A 17,518-nucleotide genomic window follows, 5' to 3' on the forward strand; every position below is an offset into this window, starting at 1 on the left:
TTACAGATGCTGCCAGACCTGCTGAGATTTTCCAGCGCTTTTTTCTTTTAGTTTCAGATTCCAGCATCCGCAGTAATTTGCTTTTATAACATGTCGTGTTTCTCTTTCACTTTTCGTCCAGTGCTGTTAAATTAAATTTTAATATCAAGGAAACAATTCTGGCTTCATGTCAGTTGTGATACCAGTCATCACATATAACAGGCAACTTTCATGCATACCAGATATAAGTGGTGCAGACTGCCCTTGACCATTGAACTTATGACAATCTCCTTTGTTTTGTTGACATTGAGGGAGAGGGAAAGGGTGGCATGGTGGCACAGTGGTTAGCACTGCTGCTTCACAGCGCCAGAGACCCAGGTTCAATTCCGGCTTGGGTCACTGCCGGAGTCTGCACATTCTCCCTGTGTCTACATGTGTTTCCTCCGGGTACTCCAGTTTCCTTCCACAGTCCGAAAGGTGTGTTGGTTAGGTGGATTGGCCATACTAAATTCTCCCTCAGCGTCCCGAACAGGCACTGGAGTGTGCCAACTAGGGGATTTTCACAGTAATTTCATTGCAATGTTAATGTAAGCCTACTTGTGATAAAGAAAGAAACTTTACTTTATGATCGCATGTAGTTCTTACTGTACAAGTTTCTCAGATTCTCATCTCATGAGCACCTGCCAAATAGCTGAAGTCACACCAAAAGTAATGTTGATTTACATTACTTTTAATAGGACATGCCCCATTGTTGTATTGAAGCTATTAGTTCTCCCCAGATGGTGCTGCTCCCTTTCTTTGATTCTACTGCCTTGACTCAATGGGAGCACTGAGCTGCAAATAGTTTGTAGGATCTTATTTTCTGAACTCATAAAAGTACATTGTATTGTTTACACTGTTCTATGTCAGTTTATGCTGTTGTAAGATGGGACAGCTTTAGTAGGTTTCATAAAGAGGCTCTGAATTTGTGCAGTTTAACAGTAAGTGTTTATCAACTCCTAGCAACTTGCACGTGGCACCAGTATTGAAACATTTAGAGGAGCAGCTGATCAGATAGTGGTGCTGGGGTGACATAGAAAATAGGAGCAGGAGTACGCCATTTAGCCTATTAAGTCTGCTTCGCCATTCAATGTGACCACGGCTGATTCTCTTTCTCAATGCCATACTCCCACAATTTCCCCATGCCTCTCGACACCTTTGTCTAGAAATCTATTTCTTTCTTCCTTAAATATATTGAGAGTTGGCCTCTTCAGCATTTTATGGTAGAGAATTCCGCAGGTTCACTACTCTGTATTGAAAATAGTGTTTTACTCCAGCACAATAAATAAATAATTGTAAACCTCACTGCTGACCTCATTTAAAATACATATTCAATGCCAATTTAAATGTTCAGGATAAGCAGGGTGAGAAGGTGGGGGACGATAGAACAATATGAGAGGACAAGACAGATAATGTGAAGAAAATAGAGGAATGAAAGGAAGGGATTTCATAAACGAGGGGAGTGGAAAAGGGGGATTGAAGTGTGCAACAAGCAGCTACATATCGTGGAGAAGAAATACAGCTGGTTGAGATTGCAGTTGGTAATTTAGCCAACTTCTCTGGGGGGTTGAGTGTCACGATTTGATTTAGTGAAGGTGGGGAACATTCAGATGGAATTCTTGCCTGTGAGGAGATGGCAATTGATGGATTAAGATACTCATTCATTGTGGGAGCAAAGGGGAGAAAGTGTGTGAAGGCTGAAAGTCTTTTGGCAGATTTGGGGCGGGGGGAAGGGGAAAATGCAAATTGTGCTCGGGAAGACAAATAGCCTGTTGGGTAAATGGGCTGTATAATCACTTATCATTAGTTGGGACAGAAGGTGCAATATGCTAAAATCTTATGATGTGGCGCAGCTGGATCGAGAGTGGACCTCTTGGTTGGTCCACTCTCCAAGTGTGGACCAACACTGTTGAGAAATGGCAACTGTCTCCCTAAGCGCACCCGCCCCACTACCATTCTTGACTGCTTAATAACAGTGCTTTCTCTGTACACTCATTCAGGTACTGACCAGCAATTGCTTTTTATATTAATTCATGGGAAAGAACAGAAAATATACATACCATATATTTATGGTACATGTTGCACAATGATTGACCTCCTCAGATAAGCAGCTATTAGTAAATTTGGAGTAATGACCATATAGACAGTGCCTAGGTTTCCACCTAAACCTCAAACTTTACACCCAAGACAATCCATAGAAGACTTGCTCATGTAACAAAATTGCTCTCAGCTTCATCAAGTACAAAGAAAAACAATTGGACAACTGTGGATGACTTAATATGTGGAGGCTGACCGTCTTTCAAAAAGATGTTAATGGTTTCGTTCATGATTATATAATTAATTAAAACGATCGATTGTAGTTAATCTAAATGCATTTCATCAGCTACAGCTAGAGCACGCTACCATCAAAAGCCTGTGTCCTGAGCTTTTGAGTCAAAAGTTACACACAGGCTCAAGTAACCATTAGCTTAAGAAGTGCACAAACAGGATGAGTTCTAGATCTCATCTTACCATAAAATAAGACACAAGTCCTGCACTATTTAATTTCCTATTTTGCAGATGTAAACAAATTGCGAGTGGAAGGGGGGGGGGGGGGGGGGGGGAGAGAAGGGGGGGCTGGGAGAAGTGAATAAATAACAACAAATGACAAGATATTAAATTCTAGAATAGACGTAATTAGCAAATGAATTTCAACATTAGAAAGTGACACATGACTTCTCAGCAAGAAAAACAAAGAGGCTGCATATTATTTAGAAAATACAAAAAGTACAGTGCCTGAAGACTAGCAGGCAGCTAACTTCATACCTATATCTAAGAAGGGAGATAGAATAGGCACAGAGAACGATAGACAGGTTATCTAACATAAGAGGTAGGATAAAAATAAAACTCTCACTAAAGGAGAGAATAGAATAATAGAAGAATCCAAAATCACAAGAAAGACAGTAAGGATTTCAAAAGAGATTTTTTTTCTTCTAAGGTGGAAGGAGGTTCACATGGAGCACACAATCCAGGGTGAACTGGCTGGGCTGAATGGCCAGTTTCTATAATCTATGTAATCCTATTCTTTGTTTAGTATCCTAAGGATACAACTAAAATTATTCTGCAAAGTGCACAAAAGATCAATGATTGGTGCAAACATGATCAAATTTCAGCACCATCATGCCCTTGAGACAAGGAAACTTCCAATAATCTTAAACAAAAAGAAACATGTGCGCAAGAGTACTATTTTATGCCGAATTCTGCCATCAGCAATACAGATTCTATGAACTAAGGTAGAAAATCTAGAACAGTTGAAGGTTGACATAAATCACTGTCATATTGCAGTCAATGCAACTTGTGTATAAAAACTTTGCCATTTTGGAATGTAATCCTTCATTGACTGCAGAAGCCCCATCAAGAAACACACAGAAGGCTCTGGGCAGCACGATGGCACAGTAGTTAGCACTGCTGCCTCACAGCGCCAGGGATCCGGGTTTAATTCTGGCCTCGCGTGACTGTCTGTGTGGAGTTTGCACATTCTCCCAGTGTCTGCGTGGGTTTCCTCCGGGTGCTCTGATTTCCTCCCACAGTCCAAAGATGTGCGGGTTAGGTTGATTGGCCATGCTAAATTAACCCTAGCATAGGGGGATTAGCAGGGTAAGTATGAAGGGTTATGGGACTAAGGCCTGGGTGAGGTTGTGGTCAGTGTGGAATCGATGGGCTGAATGGCCTCCTTCTGCACTGTAGGATTCTATGATTCTATTCCATTTGCTTTGCTGAATGTGACCACTAATTTTAATCAATGATTTAATTTATTACTGTCACATGTATTACTATATAGTGAAAAGTATTGTTTCTTGCGTATTATACAGACAAAGCATACCGGACATAGAGAAGGAAAGGAGAAAGTGCAGAATGTAGTGTTAGTCATAGCTAGGGTGTAGTGAAAGATCAACTTAATGCGAGGTAGGTCCATTCAAAAGTCTGATGGCAGCAGGGAAGAAGCTGTTCTTGAGTCGGTTGATATCTAATGATATCCTAACATCCTATGGAGAACTGCAGCATGACTATTTATTGGCTAACCTTCGAGGGCCAACTGCACTCAGGAATGAACCACCTGGTGGAACTGGAGTTGAATATGGATGGTGAGTTCCTGGAGGACAATGTGCCGCCCCAATTACTTTTTGCCTTCAAATGAATAGATTGATTGAATTCACACTTGCTTAAAAGAAAATTTAACCTACGGTGCTGTTCCACCAGAAGCATAGCCTCCTTTTCAGACATCACCAGTTGACAGAATTGGTCACCGACATTTGCCAAAATGTACTTGGATGTTTCCAAATCAAGGCCTTCAGCAGGTGTACGAGACGGGATCCAAAGACTCAGGGCCTCAGCATCGCATTGTCTGGGATTTAGAAATCCTCCCACACGAAGGACACCAGTCCTTGTAAACGCTAGCCTGGAAAAAAGAGAACAGCATCATGAAATCAAAATATCTGATGTATTCTTGGTTTGTGAACCAATATAAATTCTGGTAATTGCTAATGTGCTCAAAATGCAAGAGATCACTCATCAGCCAAGTTCTAGACAAACTGGATTAGCTGTGTTATGCACTGGACGGAGAAAGACCAGATTCCTTTGCATTTTGTAGTTATGAAGAACAGAAACTACAAATAATGCAGATAACTGAAACAAATTTCACAAACGCATCATCAGATCAAAGTAAATTGTGTATTGGTTGCTCTAGGAAAGTGAACATTCTCTTAAATGTTGAAAAGTGAGAGGGGGAAAGTCAAGTATGGATATCATGGTCGAGATTTTCCCCATACATGTTTGCAGTAGAGGTGACCTGCCATTGGCTAGTGGTGGATCTTCTGGTCCTGCTGCTGCCAACGGGGTTTCCCGCTGCCAGAGTTCATTGCCAGCAGGATAAGATGATCCTGCTGGCGAGAACAGTGGTAAATTCCAACCCATATTAGGCACTCTCAGGAATTCTCAAAATACATTATGGCCAATATATTATTTTGCAGGAAAATGTAACAGAGAACTAGCATGCAAGGTCCCACAAACAGCAAGGAGATAAATGGCCAAGTGAACCTCTTTTCCTGATATCAACTGAAGAATATATGGTGGTGGCCAGGATACCAGAAGGACTGATTTTTTAAAAGAACTCAAGAATTCCTTTATAGCCAGCACAAAGGGCAGTCAGGGCTTGGTTGAACTTTCAATCTAAACATTGGCACTGACAACAATGCTGTATTCCCCAAATACTGCACTAATGTCAACATAGATTGCGCGCTCATATCTTTGCGCATGAATGATGGTTGAATAAGTCAGAACTTCAATTTTAATACTCAAAGAAGGGATGTAGAATCATAGAATCCCTGCAGTGCAGAAGGAGGCCATTCGGCCCATCGAGCCTGCGCTGACAACAATTCCACCCAGGCCCTATTCCTGCAACCCCATGTATTTACCCTGCTAATCCCTCTGACACTAAAGTGCAATTCACCATGGCCAATCTATCTAACCCACATACCTTTGGAGTGTGGGAGGGAACTGGAGCACCTGGAGAAAATTCACAAACACGGGGAGAACGTGCAAACTCCACACAGTCATCCAAGGCCAGAATTGAACCCAGGCCGCCGACACTGTGAGGCTTAAATCCACAATCTCCTGGCTGACAGGAAATAGCGCTTTCACTGAACAAAAGTGATTAAAAACTGCCCCCCTCAACAGCCCAATAACCCAGAAAAAGTCAATTATTGGAGATAGATTCATCTTTCTGGACTCACCCACCTCTTGTGGGTGAGTCTAGGCCTACAGGACAAGGTTTTAAAATTAGGGGGCGCCTCAACAGGACAGAGACAAAGAAAGAAATTTCTCCTAGGGGGTTGTGTAATTTTGGAACTCTCTGCCTCAGAAGGCGGGATCACTGAATATTTTTAAAGCAGAGTGATGCAGATTCTTGTTAGACAAGGAAATCAAAAGGTTATCCAGAGTAGATGGGAATGTAGAACTTGAAACAGAAACAGATCAGCCATGGTAGTTATAGAACCGATGTCAGGGGTAGGTTCTTTACCCAGAGGGTGGTGAGGGATTGGAATGCCCTGCCAGCATCAGTAGTAAATGCGCCTAGTTTGGGGGCGTTTAAGAGATCCGTAGATAGGTTCATGGACGAAAAGAAATTGGTTTAGGTTGGAGGGTCACAGTTTTTTTTTTTTTTTTTTAACTGGTCGGTGCAACATCGTGGGCCGAAGGGCCTGTTCTGCGCTGTAATGTTCTATGTTCTATGTTCTATGGTGGAGAAGGCTTGAGGGGCCAAAAAGCTTCCTTATGCTCCTATTTCACATGTTCGTACAAGGAACAGAGTTTGAAGCAGGGACCAAAAACAATGGCTTCAGTCTTCCCAATATTTAATTGGAGGAAATTTTCTGCACATCGGACTATTAGATGTCCGATAAACAGTCTAACAATTTAGCATTGGAGTCGTCCAGTTTCACCTCCATCGGTTCGCAAAAGGCCTAACTTATAAATGAAATTTCTAAAAGCCTTGTCCATGGTTATAAGGAAAAGTCTAAAGTTCTCTCATGATGTGGGCTTCCACTGTAACCATAGAAATGTTATTTAATTTCTTTGACCTGACTTAAGTCAAGAGGAACTGATAAACATTGTCCCAAGCAACCTTTAAAAAGGTACACAACGATGCTAGGAGTACAAAACCTAGAAACCTCATGGACATGAGCAAGACAATCAATCCAAAATTTGAAAAGTTAAAACATAGCACATAGGACAAATAACCTTCAACATTGAATACATCAAACCCTTCGACTGTCTAATGTGCCAGCTTACTTACTTTCTGAAATGGAAGAAACGGCAGGAAACTGTCGATTCATCATGATCTTTAAACTTTCGATAACGCACTAAGCGGCATTCTCGGCATTTGTGTAGGTGCGGTGCAACGTTAATACAGGAGCCATCTTGCAAGAAGGATTCTCCAGACTGTTTCAGCTTTCTCACCTTACACATATCCTTCAAAACCGACTGATCAACAGAAACTAATTGAGAAGAAGAAAATTAAATAAGAACCCATTATTTAGACAGAAGTAAAGCAGTCTTCGTAAACACACATGCTCACCAATGCTATATTTTCAGCAACCATTGTAATATTGGCTAGTTTTAAAAAGTTCATTCCTGGGTTGTAGGCGCTACTGACAAGTGTTTACTATCCTCTCTAATTGAAGGGGATGATGAGTCAACTCCTAAAATTCCTGCAGTCTGTGTGGTATAGGTACACCCACAGTCCTGTTAAGGAGGGGGTTGAAAATTCTTTGCGGGTCGGAACTGTATACATCTAGACAAGCGGAGAGTATTCTGTCACACTTCTTGTAGATTGTGGACAGATTTTGGGGAGGCGGTGAATCATTTTCCACAGGATGCACAGCTGCTGATCTACTCTTGTAGCTACAGTATGTGTGTGCCTGGTCCAGTTAAATGTCTGGTCACCAGTGACCCCCAGATATTGACGGCACACCACTTCCTTCTGGTAAGGAAAGATCATCAGTATATTCTCTCCGCCCCTTTTGCTTCCAAATTGGTCAGCCCACATGCTGAGTTCTACTGAACAATGCAGAAATCTATTTGCTGCGTTAATGGAAACAGCGTTGCAAAGCAAGAGACTAATGTCCACCTTGCTTGCACGCAAGTCATATGATACAACAGTAATATCATCATTGACAATTTCTGGGAATTTTTTAAAAAATCAATTAGTCTACAACATGCAAAGAAAGACATGAGGCAAGAAAAACCTTCAGTAGTGAAAAAAATCAAAAATCAAGGTCCAAAGTCACCAGTTCCTGCTAAGCATGATCCATTTACCAGGTCTCAAATTACACATAAAATGTGATTTCAAAAGACTGGCTTCATTATGTTCATTCTTCTAAAAATAGCAGAAAGTTCCCATTTTTCTTCTGGTCCTATGCCACTGATTCCCAAAGTGGTTTTTAATATGGACTGCCGTCAACTATGGGAAACATATATACTACACCTCCGATTGGCTTTTGCTGAAAATGGTTTTTGCTGAGTTCATGTGGCTTTTACATAATCAAAAATCTAATGCCTTAGCTATCTGTTACTTGTAGTAATGGCTTTAAAGGAAGAAACGCCTGTTTATAAACTCATCTTCCAATTTATCCTGCGTATTACACTGTAAATCTCAATCAAAAACCAGCCAGCTTTGAAAATTCTCCCACAGATGTGGAAAAGAGTTGACAGCATGGCAAATGAAGAGATCATCTTGGACAACCCCAATAAAAAGTCATTCCTTAGTATATCTGCATCACTCACTAAATGGTTTGGTTACATGGCTGTCTCGGTCTTTTGGTTGAGATCAAACACCAGATCAAGCCCAGGATAGGATGCAATGGGTCAGCTTGGATCTTGTTTGTCTTCCTTGTGGAGACCATGAATTGGGTTCAGTTGAATTTGGTTTTTGGAGCAATGGATTTTAGTTTGCCCGGACCACTCTGAGCATTGGCTTTGCAACTTTAAGGATGGAGTAAAAATAAACAAAAATAGGGAACGGGGTGTAATCAATATACATGTTTTGCTGCAATTTTAGTTGCAGCTATCAATGTAACCTAAGCTTTTTTGAACCTAACTAAGTGCTTTGGGACAAGGCCGTCATCTCTTTAAAAAAACATCAATTTCTAACTGTTGGGAAATATGTGCAAGTCGACAGGTACAGTACAGCAAAGCTCTATCCTAAATATGATGTGGACGTGCCGGCGTTGGATTGGATTGGGAACAGTAACAAGTCTCACAACACCAGGTTAAAGTCCAGTAAGTAGTTTCACAACACCAGGTTAAAGTCCAACAGGTTTATCTCGTAGCACCAAATAAACTTGTTGGACTTTAACCTAGTGTTGTGAGACTACTTACTGTGCCCACCCCAGTCCAACGACAGCATCTCCACAAACAGGTTTATCTGGAATCATGAGCTTTTGAAGCGCTGCTCCTTCATCAGGTGAGTGGAGAGGTAGCACGGCACACATAGATAAAGACACAATTGCAAGATAATGGTTGGAATGCCATTGGTTGGCATTCCATTATTCCATTGGACTTTAACCTGTGTTGTGAGACTTCTTACTATCCTAAATAGAACAGCTACAATTCACACCAGACAGAGGTAATCAGCTCTTTGTCTGCCTGGGACTGGAATTGCAACTGTCAGCATTAATTTACATCACATTAGTATTTGAAACATGTCCTGCTGAAGAATCTACATTCGCTTGCCACAGAAATTGGCTTTGAGATGTCACAAAACTCCATGACACTGTATGTACTGATCAGAATTTATCAACACTCATGACCCAGAAACAAAGCCACATCCAGAGGGAAAGAGAAAAAAGTTGAGATATGGGGCCAACTTATATAGACCACCGAGGTTCAATTCGCATGCAGCTAGATGCAAACGATTAAGAAGTCTGACCACCCAAGCACATTGAATGCAAACTTGGTAACCTTTCATAAGAACATAAGACCTCGGAGCAGGAGTAGGCCATCTGGCCCCTCGAGCCTGCTCCGCCATTCAATAAGATCATGGCTGATCTTTTTGTGGACTCAGCTCCACTTACCCGCTCACTCACCATAACCCTTAATTCCTTTACTGTTCAAAAATTTATCTATCCTTGCCTTAAAAACATTCAATGAGGTAGCCTCAACTGCTTCACTGGGCAGGGAATTCCACAGATTCACAACCCTTTGTGTGAAAAAGTTCCTCCTCAACTCAGTCCTAAATCTGCTCCCCCTTATTTTGAGGCTATGCCCCCTAGTTCTAGTTTCACCCACCAGTGGAAACAACTTCCCTGCTTCTATCTTATCTATTCCCTTCATAACCTTATGTGTTTCTATAAGATCTCCCCTCATTCTTCTGAATTCCAATGAGTATAGCCCCAGTCTACTCAGTCTCTCCTCATAAGCCAACCCTCTCCAACTCCGGAATCAACCTAGTCAATCTCCTCTGCACCCCCTCCAGTGCCAGTATATCCTTTCTCAAGTAAGGAGACCAAAACTGTACACAGTACTCCAGGTGTGGCCTCACCAGCACCTTATACAGCCGCAACATAATCTCGCTGCTTTTAAACTCCATCCCTCTAGCAATGAAGGACAAAATTCCATTTGCCTTCTTAATGACCTGCTGCACCTGCAAACCAACTCCTTGAGATTCCTGCACAAGGACATCCAGGTCCCTCTGCACAGCAGCATGCTGCAATTTTTTACCATTTAAATAATATCCATTTTGCTGTTATTCATACCAAAATGGATGACCTCACATTTACCAACATTGTACTCCATCTGCCAGACCCTCGCCCACTCACATAGACTATCTATCTCCCTTTGCAGACTTTCAGCGTCCTCTGCACACTTTGCTCTTCCACCCATCTTAGTGTCATCTGTGAATTTTGACACACTACACTTGGTCCCCAACTCCAAATCATCTATGTAAATCATAAACAATTGCGGTCCCAACACTGATCCCTAAGGCACACCACTAGTCACTGATCGCCAACCAGAAAAACACCCATTTACCTCCATTCTTTGCTTTCTGTTAGTTAACCAATCCTCTATCCATGCTAATACATTACCCGTAACACTGTGCACCTTTATCTTATGTAGCAGCCTTTGGTGCGGCACCTTGTCAAATGCCTTCTAGAAATCCAGATACACCACATCCACAGGTTCCCCATTGTCCACTGCACCTGTAATGTTCTCAAAGAATTCCACCAAATTAATCAAACATGACCTGCCCTCCATGAACCCATGCTGCGTCTTACCAATGGGACAATTTATATCCAGATGTCTCGCTATTTCTTCCTTGATGATAGATTCAAGCATTTTCCCTACTACAAAAGTTAAGCTAACCGGCCTATAGTTACCTGCCTTTTGTCTACCTCCTTTTTTAAACAGTGGCATCACATTTGCTGTTTCCCAATCTGCGGGAACCACCCCAGAGTCCAGTGAATTTTGGTAAATTACCAAACAGCTCAACAAATTATCCAACTCTTTTCCATTGACACACTCATTAAATCATACCAGCCAGTATCTTCAATGATACTACCAATATATCCAAAGTTATCTAATCAACCAGAACCTCAAAAAAAAATTAAAGTTCTTTCCCCTCTCACAATTAAGGCATCATTCTAGGTTCCAAAGGAACAGGGAAATGATACCTCTGGGATTCGTCAATAGAATGACCTTCAGGTCTCTCTAATTATGGACAGTTTGGGGAGCACATTTTGTCTAAAAAGCAGTAATCAGGACAAAACATACGAATGTCAGTCTTGCTCTGCTTAGGAGTCACCAGCACCAGGCACACAATACTCTGCAACATTATAAATGTGGAGAATGCTTCCAATGGTGTTTGATGCATAACCTTTTAAATGTCTCTGGAGTGGCTAGAAGCAACACAAAACACACAACCCTTTTTGGTTTTCCTCTCTACTCAGTCGCCACTTACTGGTGATACTAGTAATCAAAGTAGAAAGTGAAAAACAAAAAGCACTCTCCCATCACCAGCTAATATGATCCGTTTTTGCAAAGAAATAATGCTAAATTTTATGTACCTCATGTACTCCAGCAATTGTTTTTCAAAAAAGTATTGAGCGGAAAATACAAGATATCAATAAAAGTGCTTCATTACAAGGTCCATCTACCAAAAAGAGAGACAGTGAATCCCTAAAATGCGCACTTACTATTATTCATGAAGTTTTCAGGTGATTCTGATAAAGAATACTGTTTTGTTTATTGGTGTAACATCTAGAAATATTGCTCTCTAGTCTAACAGGGGATTGAACTATCATCTGTTATCTGGTTCAGAAACTGATAGTCTAACGGAAGGTTACTTGCTGGTCACAGAATAGGCTGCTCATCAGTACCCTGCTTTGGCAGGCATGTATTACTAAGCAATCAGAAAATAAGAAAGGAGGAGGAAAACTCAGCTTGCTTTCTTCACCAAATTCAACTTCATTTAGAAATCGCTAGGTTTTACTTCTAAATTCTAGTGCTGCAAACTCACTTTTTGGAGGTCTTCCCCGAGGCCGTCCTCTCCCACGCCCTCGCCCCTTTGCCACTTGTTCTTTATTTCCTTCGCCGTTCGGCTCTCTTGTTTCATGCAAGTAGGACAGATATCCTTTTAAAGTAGTTTTTGATTGCAATCGCATGTGCACCTCAGAATCACTGAGGTCTGACAAATCGCTATCGGAAGCCGAATCTGAATCTTGCTTCATATTCAAGCTTCGTTCATCTAAAGAAAACCTTCTTTGATCAAATTGGGACTGCTGACTGGATGAACCATCAAGGCCATTATCAGATAGATTGATAGCAAACAGGGACTGTTGCTGCTTGCCAGAATGGGGAGTGTCTGAGAAAGTTTGTAGACGTGGACTGTCTGGAGTTATGGAACCAGAAATTGGGATTGGAAGGTTTCCTGAACTATGATCCCCAGTTGGGCTAGTGGATAAGGTTGGCATCTCAATACTGGTTGCAGCAAATGGGGTTTCTGGGGAGTCTGGTCTAGTAGTACCCAAAATAGCTGCCTTTTGAGTTGGAGAGGAAAATGGAGGTGAAAAGGTCTTTGGAAGCTCAGTTTTGTTGCTGCCTACATCTGGCATCATCTTCTCAGGCTTCTTCCAGTTAATCAACAATGGGGGTTTCACAATAACTGATGCAGGAGCAGAAGCTGCAGGCCGTATTAAGTCACTTCTGAACAGACTAGATTGTGACCGGTTTGTGGGCAAACTATCCCCATTTCCCTTTAGATCTGCAAACCCAAGGAATGGATTCCCTGCTGGAATGGTAGGCATTTCCTCCTTCAAAAGATCTGGTGGTTGAACAGATTGAAGAAACTGGAGGCTGGAAGCACTCCTTGGAAAAGCTGGAGTTAGAGTTGGCATAGCTTCAGTCGCCCCAAGAAGGTTCTTTCGCTCAACATCTTGCCCATGTTTACCTCCTGCGTGCAACCCAACAGAAGTTCCAACTGCCTGTGTTGTAACACTTTTCTGGCCAGTGGCACTGGAAGCCATTTTAAAGGAATTGAAGCTTAGAGGGTCATTGGATAAGCTTTCTGAAATTTCAGTGAAGTAGTTGCTCTGTGGAACATTCTGAGGCATACATTGGAAAAACAAGTTATTTGACAAGCTGCCAGAGTCCATGGGGGTTTTGTTGCCAACTTTATTCTCAGATTCATCAGTCAAATTCCTGCCAAACCCAAATCCAAAGGGTTTGTTTTCTTGGTCAAACGTTCCATTTGTTCCCTCATTACCATTTCTCTTTGGCTCTTCCATAAGGGCTTGATTCTGAACTGATATTTGAAGTGCACTGTCTTCAGTTAAAGCTTCCTCTTTCAGCGTTTGGCAAGGATCTGCAAACCATTTCTTCAATGGTTCCCTAAAATTGCAAAGAAAGGTACTGAATCAGAAAAGTTTTAAATTGCAATAGTAGGCTACAGGTCCATCTCAACATTAAACATATAAGTACTTGAGACAGCGATGAGAAAATTATTTTCAAAACCTTTCAATTTTTCAAACATCCTGCTAAACTAACAACATTATTCACACAAACTGCGCAGTTTTGAGACAAAAGCAAATTACTGAGGATGCTGGAAATCTGAAATAAAAACAAATGAAATGCTGGAAATACTCAGCAGGCCAGGAAGCGTCTGTTGAGGGCTAACATTTCAGGTCAAGACGACCTTTCAAAGTTTTGAAGAAAGGTCATTCTCAACCTGAAACATTAATTCTTTCTCCCTCCACAAATGCTGCCTGACCTGAGTATTTCAAGCATTTGTGTGTTTTTATATGCAGTTTTGAGTTACTGAAATAAAATCAAAAGGTATGAGCAGTTACTTAAATACAAATAAATTCTACCTAGTGTATTTTCTTAAACAGAATATTCTATTGTTTAGAGGAATTTTCAAATGAAGTTAAGGTAGTAGGTTCATTTTCAAATCTGAAAACTATTGGCACCAGTTCCCTCATAACCCTGCACTTGGCTGAGGTATAAAAGAGGTATTTTGGCTCAGCAGTGCCCAAAGTGTGCTAGAGCACAAGTACTTCCTTGACAGCATAATGGTTTTTGTTAGCGATGTGGCAATATTCCAGAGTAGAATATCTAGAAAACTTCCCAGTTTCTCCACAAGCTGTAATTTTTGGCTTGCATCAGTGATAGTTTGGTCTGCTGACATTTCACAAAAAAGTGGCACCTGTTCATTTAAGTGGCAAGGAAAGAGTGATAGAAACATGGTTGAAAACAATTCTGGGATTATGGGCAATGAGCAGCAAAAGGGCTCCAAATAATGTAGATGATTCATGCTAATCAGGAAATTTAATTCTTAAGATGTTGAGATGAATAAGCTTTCTTTTTAGGTGGTTTTGGCTAGATTTTCTAAATATTCAGCTCCTGTCACGATGATCATTGGGCTTTAAATACTGAAACTAGACCAAACAATTGACAGTTCCACGGTATCAGCTTATCTAACCCTGCACCTTTTGCTCTTAGCCACCTTCAAGGAGGTTTAGTTAGACATAACTTGAGTATTTGTGTCACAGTTATGACGAGGAAGGGCATAAAAATAGGTCATCAGCTTCTAAAGAAAACTGCACATTTGCCAGCAGATTGTATGCATGAGCTAAATTAAAATTGAAGTTTATTTATTAGTCACAAGCAGGCTTACATTAACATGGCAATGAAGTTACTGTGAAAATCCCCTAGTTGCCATACTCCGGTGCCTGTTTGGGTACACTGAGGGAGAATTTAACATGACCAATGCACCTAACCTGCATGTCTTTGGACTGTGGGAGGAAACCGGAGCACCCAGATGAAACCCATACAGACACGGGGAGAGGAGAACATGGAGACTCTGCGTAAACAGTGACTCAACCAGGAATCAAACCCGGCTCCCTGGCGCTACGAGGCAGCAGTGCTAACCACTATGCCACTGTCCCGCTCTTGTATTTAAACTCTTCAGGCTGCTTGCTCAGCAAAATGTCACACCCCGGGCAGGTTCATTGAAAAGGTTGCGAACTGTCATCATTATGACTACGGCATTTTGCTATTCGGGGCAAATTTTTCTCCCCCTTCTGGGTAAATGAGACACAAATGCAACACAGTTAGGTGATTTCACCCATCATATAAAATCCAAGTATAAAGACTTAGCTACTTTCTTTGGTCTATGAGAATGAAACAGCAACCAGCAAAAGAGGCCACAGAGTAGCTAAGAGAAGCAGGAATGGACGATTAAATTCTTCCCTATTACCGGACTTGCTGTAATCAAACCTTATTTCAAGGTGTCCCCTGTAAGAACCTTATTGAGTCTAAACAAAAACTGAGAAAACATTAACTATCTATAAACATGAAGCAAATTTCATGCACATGACCAGGTCCTCCTTACCCTTTGCATGCCTGCTGTATTGCTGCTATTGATGGATCCTTTGAGGACTCCAATGTTGAAGAATTTCCCAAAGGCTTTTCGGATCCAGGAGCAGGTGAGTTGGATGTCAGGAGATTTTTGCTTCCCTGAAATTACAGTTTGGAAAATGAAGTGTGTAAGTACAAGACCATTAAAAGAAACAAATATCTACAACCTGCAATCTGACCAACACTTTGGAATAAAAGCCAGGAGGAAATTTTCAAATTATATTTCAAAATATAAAGTAATAAGAACTATTCAAAAGTTAAAGCCAAACGACAGAGAATAGGAAATTTCATAAGCAAACTGTAGGTGCTCCCTCCCAGCCTGTCTTTTAAATCACAACCCCACAGGCTTTTTCTCTCTCTCCCCTTCACCAGGATACCCTGGACTTCCCTGTCTCCTAAGACTTTGTAATCTCAGAGCAGCCACCATTCCTGATGGCTCTACAAGAACTACAGAGCTGCCAGCAAATCAGACTGGCTGCTGACAGGCCTTCTGCCCCTCATTCAGGTGAAAATCTTGCCTCAGATTGGCCAGCATTTGAGGTGGGATTTCCCCCAAGTGAGGGGCCATAGGCCCATCTGAAGCCAAATAATGCTCCTTGGAGCATTAAATGGCTGCGTTGCAACCCTGATCGGTACTGATGCATCGCCTGCCACATTCTCCAGTGGCAGGTGGAAACATTCTGTCCATTAACTTCAAGCAGACTATAAAATTCTACATTAATCTTGTAGTTCCTGTTCCTGAAGAACTAAATTCCCAGATCTGGGTTACATTTGCTTTGAATCCGCATCTTGAGTTCACATTTAAACGTTGTTTCAAGTGTTCAGTGTTCTCATTCATCCAGTTGCTAACTGAAATAACAGTCCACTCAATGGCTCAGAAATGCGGAAAACATCATACTTCAAATACTTATGCTTTGAAATCTTTACTGTGGCGGGAATATGGAAGTGAATCTTTTGCAAATAAATTAAGTTGCTATCAAAACAGAGTACAAAAGTACTCTGTCACACGTGGAGCAAGGCAGCTCTTACACAAAACACAATCATTCCTGCCACCTTGTCCAGTATGTACCCCCGACAGCCTCCCCCCCACCTTGCCCGCTTATGTATGAAATGGGAGCAGAAATTGACCCTTGAGCCCATTCTGCCATTCAGAGAATTGTTACAGCATAGAAGATGATGGAAACTGGCTAGGATCCATAAATGCAATTGTCTGTGGGGTACTTGTTAAACAAGTCCAGTTCATCACTGTTTAATACTCTGGCATTAAAGCACCTTTTGATTGAGGAAAAAATCAAAACTCCCATTGACAACCTGAGGTTATCCCATCTTATTAATTCTAATCACACAAGCTTCAACTTCTGCATCACCTTACATTGTAAAGATATGAAATAATCCCTAACTAATGCTACAACTGCTCACCTGCTGCCACTATTATGCCTGGGTATACATAGACAGGTGTACTTACAACAGGCAGAGTGGAAAAGGAGAAGCAGCCCTCATAGCAACGAATGACTCAAGGACAATAGTAAGAAAGGTCTTAGTTCAAAAAAAATCAGGAAGTAGGTTAAATATTGGGGGAGATCAGAATGCGAGATTATGATGACGTGGAAATAACTTACATGCCCCCTGAACACATTATATAATTAGAACAGAACATTAAGCAAGAAACAATTGGAGCTTTTAACAACAGCAATATCATAATAAACAGTCTTATCTCCTGTACTGTCCTCTATTTCTGGAATATTTGTGTGTACTTATGAAAATAAACAAAATATTTGTTCATGGTCTCTTATTTCCTCATTCTCATGTTAATTTCTCTGCCCCGAAGGCATGAAGTTTGCTTCAGCTACTTTTCTTTTTAATATACTGGAAAGTATTTGCAATTTGCTTTATATTCCTGGTTAGTTTATTCCCATATTCTATTTTTTCCCTCATCATCTTTTTGGTTGCTTTTGCTGGTTTCTAAAACTCTCCCAATTCTAATGAGAATAATTCTAGGGGTGAGGGATTTTAATTACACAAGTAGATTGGAGAAGCTGGTGTTGTCCTC

The 17,518-nt window shown here is 41.2% G+C and overlaps 1 protein-coding gene across 1 annotated transcript in view; it reads right to left on the reverse strand.

Moving 5' to 3' along the window:
• The window catches only part of LOC144505215 (lysine-specific demethylase 3B-like), a 115,272-nt gene that overhangs the window by 41,134 nt on the left and 56,620 nt on the right, over window positions 1-17,518 (reverse strand). Inside the window, exons 9-12 of the mRNA XM_078231200.1 lie at window positions 15,443-15,567; window positions 12,071-13,440; window positions 6,851-7,052; window positions 4,242-4,456 (exon numbers count right to left, since the gene is read on the reverse strand). Of these exons, the coding sequence (XP_078087326.1) occupies window positions 4,242-4,456; window positions 6,851-7,052; window positions 12,071-13,440; window positions 15,443-15,567 (1,912 nt within the window). The remainder of the gene's footprint in view (window positions 1-4,241; window positions 4,457-6,850; window positions 7,053-12,070; window positions 13,441-15,442; window positions 15,568-17,518) is intronic.

Source organism: Mustelus asterias, chromosome 16 (genome assembly GCF_964213995.1).
Source record: "Mustelus asterias chromosome 16, sMusAst1.hap1.1, whole genome shotgun sequence".
Taxonomy (NCBI): domain Eukaryota; kingdom Metazoa; phylum Chordata; class Chondrichthyes; order Carcharhiniformes; family Triakidae; genus Mustelus; species Mustelus asterias.